General features: G+C 44.8%; 2 protein-coding genes across 2 annotated transcripts in view; one reads left to right on the top strand and one right to left on the bottom strand.

Moving 5' to 3' along the window:
* LOC141569370 (uncharacterized) overlaps window positions 1-10,839 on the top strand; it is a 172,059-nt gene that overhangs the window by 124,574 nt on the left and 36,646 nt on the right. The window lies entirely within an intron of this gene.
* MROH9 (maestro heat like repeat family member 9) overlaps window positions 8,234-10,839 on the bottom strand; it is a 41,341-nt gene continuing 38,735 nt past the window's right edge. The window contains exons 19-20 of the mRNA XM_088801828.1: window positions 10,364-10,426; window positions 8,234-8,781 (exon numbers count right to left, since the gene is read on the bottom strand). Coding sequence (XP_088657954.1) covers window positions 8,513-8,781; window positions 10,364-10,426 — 332 coding nt within the window. The 3' untranslated portion in view covers window positions 8,234-8,512. The remainder of the gene's footprint in view (window positions 8,782-10,363; window positions 10,427-10,839) is intronic.

The raw sequence follows: 10,839 nt of genomic DNA, 5'->3' as shown, positions 1-10,839 counted from the left end.
CCTGGGGATGAGCGCTGTGCCCCTGGGAGTGCGCAGCGAGTGCGGGGCGGGACGGCGGGGCTGAGAGCGGACCGATGCTGGGGTCGTGGAGACTCCTGTGTCCCGAGCCGGCTTTCTGTCCGGGATCCTGTGGGCCCCACCGGACTCTCCAAACACCTGTCTGGACTGTAACCGACATCGGACCCCTGCCGCCTGTCTTCCCCCAAAAGGCGGGAACTGAGCCTCAGGGAGAGGGAACCCTGTGGGACCCAAGCTCCGAGTCTCGCTCTCCCCGGGATGCTGTGGCGCTGAGGGCGGAGGACGGAGAACACATCTGGCGGCGCTGCCCAGCGCATTGCCAGGCTTGGGCAGCGCTGGCCTCCAGGGCGCTGAATGTCTGTCGCTTCCCAGAGCTGTGAGAGCCCGTCCACCCGCGCCCGCAAATTCCCAAACGTTGGCAGCTCTCCTGTAGAGCTTCCCAGGATTGAATTTGGCCTCCCCTGGGAGCCTCAGAGATTTCTGAGCTGTAAACCTGAGTATTTACCCCGCAGGGTGATTGTGAGAACTAGAAACCACAGGAACAGCCCTAATATGGACCTGGCACACAGTGGTAGATGGTAATTACTCAGACACTTGTTCAAGACGATAAGGCCGACATCATTCTGGGGTATGACCGTGTTTCCCTGAAAATGAGACTTACCCCGAAAATAAGCCCCAGTTAAGAGCGTCAGCCAGACAGACGGCCACGTTTAGTTATGACGATGTTCTAGAAGATGACGTGACTGTCATTGAATAAAGGAAGATTGTTGTACATGAAAAAATAAGAAATCCCCTGAAAAGAAACCCTCATGGAGCAAAAAATTAATATAAGACCCGGTCTTATTTTCAGGGAAATACGGTCCTCCAATGGGGTTTTGCAGTAGCAGAGAGTGTTTGACTACAAGGACAAGTGGAGACTTATCGCCAAGGAATAGGATGGGGGTCAGTGGATAGAAAATTACTCAAAGGAAATGCCTGGGTTACCAGTGCGTTCTGGCTAAGCCTACTGGACAGCAGGAATTGTGCTGAAGGTAGACCAGGGAGAAGAAGGAATTTGATCAGATATCAAGAGTGGTCAGCTACCAAGGGTTGGGGATGTAGAGTTGGGTCAGATATAGAAGGAAGAGGATTTTCCCTGAACTGGATCCAGCAGGATTGTTGATAAAACTGGACTAGCAGGTTCAAGGACAGAGCCCAAGGGCCAGGCAGAGTCAAAAAGAAGACTCAAGAGCTTGACTAAAGTTTGCTTACGGAGAGTCTTTGTTAATAGTAGGTGCTTTACAAAAGGTTACTTATATACGTATGTATGTATTCTTACCTAGAGGTACATTTTAAAATTCGTTCTAATTTGTTATAGCTTTAATCAATATAACAACTTTACATTTGGGATAACCTTAAATTTGTTTTTTCTGACAAGAGCAGATACTTATGAAGTCATTGGGATATAAACCCATAAACCCTCTATAAAGTAATCTAATTTTGAATAAAGGAGGCATTTTTTTCTTACTATTCTGTGAGAGTATAATTACTAAAACCACATTTAAATATTCTATAAGAGCTATAGTTTTTCCTAAATGTCATTGTCCCTAAATGTTTTCTAAACTGCTGTCTTAATTCAGGAACCAAATAAGTTTGAATTAGTCAAACGAGCTGAGGTTTAAATGTCAGGATCCTCAACAGAAGAAAACAGAGATGCACATTAATAATTTATGATTATTATGATTACCAATTGTGCTATATAGTAAGATTCTAAATCTGGTTTATTCTCCTGATTATTCAATATGCCCCAAAATAGCAGGGTCAGTGAATGCTAGAGCAGGACAAACCCTGACAATCATCAACGCACACTCTCAATTACACGTGAAGCAATTGTCACTCCAAGAAGATTAGAAATTGCTTCTTCAGGGTCTGAAAGCAACAAGTAAAAGAGTCAGAACCAGAACTCCAGCCTTCTGCGTACAACCCACGGGACCAAATCACCCCTACACACTTGGGGTACTTGGCGTGCTCAAAGGGGCCCTACTCTTATTGAACCACTTTTCTTTTCCAAGAGAACCAGCTGTTCGTTCTCTAAATGTAGGAGAGAATGGCATTTACCAATGTCTTTTGATGTGGAAATTGGGGAAGCAGGAGGAGTTATTATTGTCAAAGTAAAAATTCCTTTTTCTTCATACATTTTAGGGGGGAGAGCCCTAGTGAAACCCGGAAGAGAGGGACTGAGAGTGGTCCCATAGGGACAGGAGAACGGGGGAGAGAATGGGGGTGCAGAGGAAGAAAGAGATGGGGGAAGGACAAGGAGGAGGTCCCTGGCCCTGGTTCCAAAAAATAAAACAGTGACTAATCTGGTCACTGGAGCTGTAAGATGAACCCTTGGGAGATTAAAGGAACAGTGGTTCTTTTATTTATTTTTGCTTTGGAACTATAGAATATATAAACAAAGGTTATGCACCTGGACTCCAAGGAAAGGTTTATTTGTACCAACAGTTTAAGAAAATAAAAGCTCAATTTTCTGGAAACTTAAGAGGACCTGAGCTGAGGATCTGAGCTAACTCTTGGAGACGATGAGTTTGTAAAACTAGAATTGTGAAGAAATGACAGAATTGTGAATTCACTTGTCTCTGGCTCCCTCCTGCGCCTGTATCTGCCCCTCCTGCTTCTATGCATCCCCTGTCTTCCCCTCCCTCCCTCCCCCCACTCCACTCATCTGAGTGTGCGTATCACACGTTATATGTCATGGGTTCGTTACATCATGCGTTCATTGTGGTTGTCTCTTAGAGGTTCAGCGATGAGCAGACACAGTGCTTTCTGTCTACAAACATACCGTCGGAAGGAGCGAGAGATGACCAGTGTCACAAAACAAGTGTGAGTCAGTGTGGTGACAACACTCAGGGAGAACAAGCGAGGCTGCAGGAGGACGTGAGAAGAGAGCTGAGTCTTAAAGGAAGAATAGATGCGTGCCAGGTAGACAATAGGCAAGGGACATAAGCCAAAAAGAAAAATATGTGCAAATGCCCAGAGAAGTAAGAGAACATGACAGAGTGAGCTACAGTTAATTCAGTGTTGCTGAATGTAAAGTGTTTATGCACGCAGACCCCAGGAAAAGTCCCTAGACTAGAAATCTACCTCCATAGCATAGGGCCGGGAGAGCCTGAAAAAAAATGCCACTCTAGTCTGGCAATTTTTTTATTAAGGAAACTTAATTAAGGAGTTTATTAAGGAAACTCACCCATGAGGTGTGTCTTGGGCGGCTGCAGGATAAAGCGGATATCCTCCGCGCTGCAGGCAGATACCAAAGAATTCTATAGAGCAAGGTGGGATAGGTGTGGGCTATGTGAGTAATCCCAGGTATGGTGAAATGCCTTAGGTACTTGATCCGGTCAGGACAATGGCCTGTCCAGGAACCAGCATGCAGTGGGACGCATGGTCTAGGCCAGTGAGGACCAAAATGAGAGCAGTGCAGAGGAAGGGAGAATGGAGGCTGGACATAAGAGATGTTTAGGAGGTAGAAGTTTGGGGACTTGCTAACTGATTATAGATTTGATGCTACAAAGAAGATTCTTCCATCTTGAACACTTCATGTAATGACTGCTATGCCTATGACTCATGACTTAGTACAGGAAGCCGAAACCATTGTATTTCACCAAGAAAGCAATCTAGTACAGGGAGTTGGGTGTCTGCATGGATGGAAGGGCTGGAGAGCAGAAACCAGGGCGAAGCCACGGGCCTTGTAAGGTCACACCCTTCCCTAGAGTGTAAAACTGCTGCTGGCCCCAGAGACGTATGCAAAGGATGAGACCTGGAGTTGGGCTGATGTAAACTGATCAACATAGTCACAGAAATTTGGCCTCTGCTTGCCTTTGTCTTCCGACACCAGATGTCTATCTCACTTGAAATGCTTCAGTGGCATCCAAGCCCTAGCTGCAAGGAAGTCTTCGAAATATAGTTTCTCGTCTTCTAGTCCTTCCCATGCAGAAGGGCGTCACAGAAGAAGGGTCACTAGGCATTGTCTAGCACAGTGGGTTATGTGGTAGAGAATGGAAGCCCGTCCTGCTTAGAATACCTACATATTCATTTTTTTCTCTTCCCAACACAGTACGTAGTCAGTGATTGGTTCCTTTGGTTGTGTATTTTGTGGTAGCTCTTGCTGGACGTCTGGTCTCTCAAAAATAAGCAAATTGAAGTCGGTGACTCCTAAAGTCCTTTCAACATTCTGTGGATTTCTTCATTTACTGAGTAAACTTCAGCAAACCTTTCAAAGATAGAACATATAAGCCAAAGGCAATACAAATACATTTAAACTGCTTTAAGAGGATCTGGCTGGTCCGAGGTGACTCCACTGTCAAAAAGTCGATTTAATTTGGCTGCTGACAGCCTCTAGTTGGATTGGAAGTTTCAGCTGATGCAACTGAGAGTATAGAAGAGTCAAGAAAGTGGAGCTTGGGAGAGAATCTTTGAAGTGGATCTCTTTAGAAAGAGCTGTTAGTGTGCGGTGTGTCCCTTTCCCATCAAAGACATGGGATCAGAAGACCTGCTTCTTGCCGCCGAAAGTGTAGGAGGTGGTGGGGCTGAATCCGACCACCTGGAGACAGGTTAGGGGGCTCGAGGACCTTTGTCCACCCGATTCTTGCCTGGGAAATGCAGATGATGAGATTTGGACTGGCTAGCTGTGAAGGAAAGTTATTTCTGTGTTGGGTTTGGCCTGTACTCCCAGAATGTGTTCAGCCAAAGCATGTGTAAGGATTTCCAGAAAGCCAGATGTGAGCCATCTGAGAGAGCTCACGAGGGGTCATATTAGGTCCTGTCCAATAGTGCTGCTTTGGGGTACGATGGCTCCCCAAGGTGAGGAGCAGCTCCTTAGGAAGTGTCTACCAGACAGCGCCCATTCTTCTGGGTAAAGGGAACTCCTGGGCAGAGGCCACCATTGCTTTGGAGCCTCTGAAGTTTACACCAAAGCATCTATAGAGTAAGAATTAGTTTTAAACATCTCTGGACTTCAGTTCTCCATTTTTCAAATTCCATAGGCTGTTCATAGTTTGAATGCCAAACATAGCGGGAGTGATTTGAACAGGCTGTCCGTTATCTTGCTTCCCTGGGCAGCAGACTAGCATTTTGGGGGACTCGGGGACACAAGAGAATTTACTGTGAATCTTGCTGTAAAATGTGGGAAGGCTGGTGTTTGGTAGGCTGGTTATTGCAGAATATGTGAGGGACTCAGAAGATTTTCCAGATCATTTCCCATCTTGTAATTCTCATTACTGTATCTTGCTGGGCCTAAGGGAGTGTTGGGGGACCCACAACTGTAGCCAGGGACTTTGATTTGTCATTATTTCTAGATCCCCAGGCTTCATTCCATCACCTCTCCAGGTCCTCTGTCACCACAGGGTGGCTCCCTCATTGCCCTGCTGGGACCCATGCCCAGCTGGTTCCATCTTATCCCATGGAGAGAAGGAGGGACACAGAGAAGATTTGCTCTTTCCTGCAATAACAAACTATCATGGCACATCACCTTGCAGTGACCCCTTATAGTCACCCAGAGGAGGGGAAGCTCTTCAATCTGGAAGGCAGAGGGTCAGAATGGATCCCCTGTCCGTTCCCAGTGACTGCCTCATCTTCTCGGTGACCCCCTGTCCTGGCAAATGAACTTAGGCTCAACTCGATTCTTTCTGAGGAGCTCTTCTGCTTGTGGCAGCAAGTTTCTTTCTTTTTCTCTTTCTCAGGGGCCATGATTCTGAAGCAGGGACCTCCGATGGCTTCGGGAAATGATCCTCCCTAAACCACCCATTATGTCGTGTCCCTCCTTAGAGGTCAATGGTCACCTCCCACTGACGTTCACACTGTGCCTCATTTTACCAATCTCGCCATTTCTCTGCACGTGCCCTGCCTGCAGGATGTCTGGTACCTCCATGCCCATCACACACCATGTTCCTTCTCATCTCTCTGCCTGTGGTCATGCTCCCTCCTGGCACAGCCCTCTGACACTGACGATGGGGGACTCTTCCACTCCGTTTTGTCTGTACAAGTCTTATGCATGCTTCGAGACCCTGGACAAACTCTCCAGAAGGCTTCCTCGCACTGGCACACATTGCTGCTGAGTCCCCAGAGAGCCAGTGCCATACCCCACACTACCCGACCTTGCAGACTTCCAGAGCTGGTTGGCTAATCGCCTCATGAATGTGCTTGCTTCTCTCTGTGGACGCGTTTCATAGTTCCCAACAGTGGCTAAGTGTACTTATAATAAGTACATCACGTGTGCTTATAATTTTGTCTTTCTTAACACCCAGTAGAGAGGTGGGTGTTCAGCACGAGCTCCATAAGTAAATGTTGACTTAACTCGATGTCCCATTTCTCAGTGTTTTCTTATAAGCAACGCAGAACAGTGATTAAATCCATCTGCCAGAGGATTGCAGGCTGTTTGGTACCCTGGGGTTTGGGAATGACTTTATCCCTTTCCACAGGAATGCTTGGGGTCACTCTTCTTTTGTTTTGAATATAATACGCTGTGTTTATCTTTCCAGGTTCGTCTCTGCCAAATACTTTTTTTTTTCATTAGTACAAGTTGCAAAACACATTCTCTATATTCATTGTGTTATGTGAAACTAGCTTCAAGTTTTGGATTGACTTAAATCCGTGGGATTTTGGCGTGCGTACTGCTTTTGACATTGTCACGGGGAGGAGCGGGGCAAGGCAGAAGAAGTTAACTGAGTTTAAAATTAGGTCAGTCACTCCACAAAGACGACATTTCCTGTTATTTTCTCAAATGACATGTTGTTGAACCAAAGCGTTCCATATTCAAAAACCTCTCGTGTCACCCAAGCCTCATTTGCTGGGACTGATATTCAATTCAGTTAAATTCATTCACTAACTCATTTATTAGAAAATATATACCTACTATGTGCCAGGTCCAGTTGCAGGCACTGGCGATTCAGCAGTGAATAAATTCAGCAGTGAGTTATTGAGAAGTCACAGGAGATGTGGAGATAAATGAGGTGTGTGTCTGGTATAGACAGGGTGACAGTGGACAGGGAAGAGATTAACACAAGAATAGGCATAACTCTAGTCCCGGGCAAGATATAAGTGACACCAAAAGGAAACCGAGTTACCACACTGAGGCAGAGGAGGGAGTGCACAGGTGTATATAGGCGTAAATTAAGATATCCTTTACAGAGGAAGTGGCGTTTAGATGGGTTTAAAGAATTCCACGCCGATTGTTATTTTTTTCTCAACCTCAAATCCGTTCTTTTATGCCCTGCTTTACGATGCTGGGCGTGGGACTCTGCAAACCTCATGCTCCTTTGCCAGCGAGAAGCCTGGCAAAGGAGGGACGTGCTCCTTCCTGTTTACTTCCTGTTCCTGTCAGCATTGCGGAAGCAAAATGTGTTCACCCAGCAGCCATGCTGGTGCCATCGCTAGTTCCTGTTCACAGTGGTTGCAGTAATCCTAGGATCAGTTTCTTTATGCTGCCTCAGAGAGATTGGCACCAGCCAGCTGCCACCCTGCTCCGAGGTGCGGTCCCAGCTCTGCCCTTTCCCTCGAAGCCTCTCAGTTCCAATAATCCAGTCTCTTCAGGCCTGCACGTGGCAGCTCCTTCTGCAGTTACTACCTCAGTGATACTGTGTTCTCTTTTTGCCTTTTATTGTCTCTGATCTCTCGCCAACACTTTTTAATATTATGTCCTCTGTGTTAAAATAACATATGCGAGGGTGGGAATCCAGGAGTGGGAGGAGGGTATAAAATGAGACTGGAACCTTAAATCAAACAAGGTCACTGAAGGGCAACATTTATATGTCAACTTTCTTATAAACCAGGATGAAGTGTTAGACTGGATTCTGATGGCAATGGGAGACCACTAACTATGATTGACTATCTTGCTTTCATTTCAAGATTTCAAGTTCAAAGCCATCAGCACAGATTAATGTTCCCCCGGGTCTCAGCTCTCCCCATTCTTCTTTACTTACCCACTTGTATCCACAACAAACTCTCCAGCTTCCCCCACCCCCTCTTCTTGCCTCAATGTCTCTACCTGGAACGCATTTCCTTGCTCCCCTCTCTCTCCCCACCCCAAGACCCCTTTCCTCCCCATTCATCCCAGCAGGATGGAAATAACCACATTGTGTGTCACTAGACTGTGACCTTCCTGAGGATGATCTGTGTTATCCAAATGTCCCCAATGTCTGGTAACACGGTGTCTGGTAACTTACAAGGTGTTCCATAGATGCTTATTGATTGAATCAAGTTCCAAGAGCTTCTCATCAAACACGTTGCTTATATGATTTTTCAATTTTATTAGTGGGTTTGATGAAGTAAGTCTTCTGATCACTGTCAGACCTAGACAGACAACAGATTTCTATATTTGAAGACAATTAAGAAGAAACAGTAAAAAGGCTTCTACCATCCTTCAGAGAAGCACTTACAAATAGACTCAAGTGAACAAGAGGGAAAAGAAAATCATTCCTCTTCTGAGTTGTACTCCAAGGCGCTGGAGCACATCTCACGCTCACCAAATGTCTTCGTAATTTATGTATATGGAGCGTTTCTTCTTCCTGGTTTCTTTAATCCCTGTAGGACCATGTGTCAGGTTGTTGGTGACGTTATAATTATAAAGAAGCTTCAATTTCTTGATGTAGATGAAGTTAAACATTTTTTGGCAGCTCTGTTTAATATTTGAGGAGGTCAATTTATGGGCCACTTTCTTAAAAAGTTTGTAGGTCGTTTCTGCCAACTCCCTGATGACAGGGTCTTTATCCCGATGCAGTGGCTCAATAGCTGTAATGGCAGAAGGACCCCCCAGTTCAAGGCATTTCTCTCACAGTCTGAGAAGCTCTAACCCTAAACAGTCCCATCGCCTTTCATGGTCCTCCTTAGTCTGCCCCTCCCCCACCCCCACACTTTTCATTCCTTTGACTACCAGCATCCAGGAAGCTTAATTCAGACATCATGGAACCAAAAGTGGAAATATTCACTTGACATTTATTGCGTGTCTATCAAGTGCTGAGGATTCTGCTGGATAGCATGAACATATACTCACGAAGAGGTTCAATATTGCTTAGAATCATGACAAAAGTTGGGCTCAGTCTGCAAGTTCCTCAATAGGGAACTAGTTAAAAATTAGGAATTTCATAAAATGAAATAGCACACACGTGTTAACTTGGTGATGCAGACCCGTGTTTCTTGACGTGAGAAGATGTTTAGGATATACGAATAAGTGAGAAAAAGTTATAGTTTTAAAAAATAACTATGTAATAACACGTTCTTTAAAAATGTCTGGGATTATATTAGGTTGATGCAAAAGTAATTGCAGTTTGAAAGGTTAAAAAAAATTGCAAAAACCACACTTACTTTTGCGTCAGCCTAATATATATACATATACCAATGTGCTAATATCACTGTTTCCAGATATTGGGCTTGTGGGAAATTCTTTCTTAAAAAGAAATAGGGTAAAGGGGGAGCGATTTAAACAGAGAGAGAGAGAGAAGGAGCAGGAGGAGAGAGAAAGAAGAAATCGATTCTGAGAGACATAGAGGGCGAACTATAATGCTTAGCATTTAGCAGGCAGTCAATAAACATGTGTTGAATAAATGAGTGAATGAACAGATGAATGAAAAAGGAAGATAATGGTGTCAGTGGAGTGTCATGAACTGTAATAAATGTACACTCTGGTGAGGGATGTCACATAGGGGGGAGGCTGTGGACATGTGGGGGTGGGGGGGTCACGTGGAAATCTGTATCTTCCACTCAATTTTGCTGTAAATCTAAAACTGTTCTAAAAAATAAAGTCTATTATTAAAAAAATAGGCAGCTACCCTATTTTCTACCTTAACCTGTTTGCAATTCTGACCCTGATGGGCAAATAGAGAGATGCCAAAGATGCAAACACTTTGGTAGAATAAACAATACCCTTCTTTAATTCCCTTTGGTGCAGGTGTACACGGCTGTCTTCTAAAATATACATTCTCTGAAGGAGTGGACTGTGTTTTTGTTGTGTTTGCTGCTGTATCCCCAGCAGTGAGAATAGTGCTGTCACATAGCAGATGCTGGAAAAATATTTGTTGAATGAATGAGTGAATGAGTCTTCAATTCTCTGTGGTTCCTAATGGGTTCTAGGATGATAAGCCTGAGAGAGAGAGAGAGAGAGAGAGAGAGAGAGAGAGAGAGAGAGAGAGAGAGAGAGAGAGAGAATAGAAAAGAAAAAAGGATGCCCCTTAACCCAGTCCTTCCATTGATTCCCCACTAACCACCACCCTCCCCCGACCCCCAGCACCATGGCAGGACTCATGCGAATAGAATCACAAACAGTGAATTTATTTAGACCCAAGCACAGTGAGTTCATTATAACTTCAACACTCACCCTCAAACATGACTTGAAGTTCATCTTTGAGCAGTAAATGGCCACCCAGTGTTGCCAAGTAGCCTGTGCACAAAACAAAATCCCCAAATACATTGTGAAAAAAATACATTCTCCAGGGTCACCTGGCTACCTGCATTGGTATCTTCAAAGCAAAGTATCTCTAGATTCTCCTTGAGGTCTCTTTTAGTGTTCCCCAGTACTTACTAATTTAATGCAATTCTTTATTGAAATATCTGTGATGTGTATAAATGTGCCTAAGTCGTAGTTGCATAGCTCAGTGAATGAAAACAAAGCAAGCACTTCTAGCTGCCACCTCGGTTACTAAATAGATTATTACCGGCATCCCAGAAGCCTGCCTCATGCCCTTTTCGTCTGCTCCTCTGTCCTTCAGAATACATTGTTTTGTGTCCGCCTTCTTTTGCTCAACATTTTCTGAGCTGCATCCCTGTTCTTTAATGGAGTGGTAGTTCATTCAT

The sequence above is a fragment of the Rhinolophus sinicus genome, chromosome 11 (genome assembly GCF_057876585.1).
Source record: "Rhinolophus sinicus isolate RSI-liver-muscle chromosome 11, RSI-T2T, whole genome shotgun sequence".
Lineage (NCBI taxonomy): Eukaryota > Metazoa > Chordata > Mammalia > Chiroptera > Rhinolophidae > Rhinolophus > Rhinolophus sinicus.
This window is presented reverse-complemented; position numbering and strand designations above follow the sequence as displayed.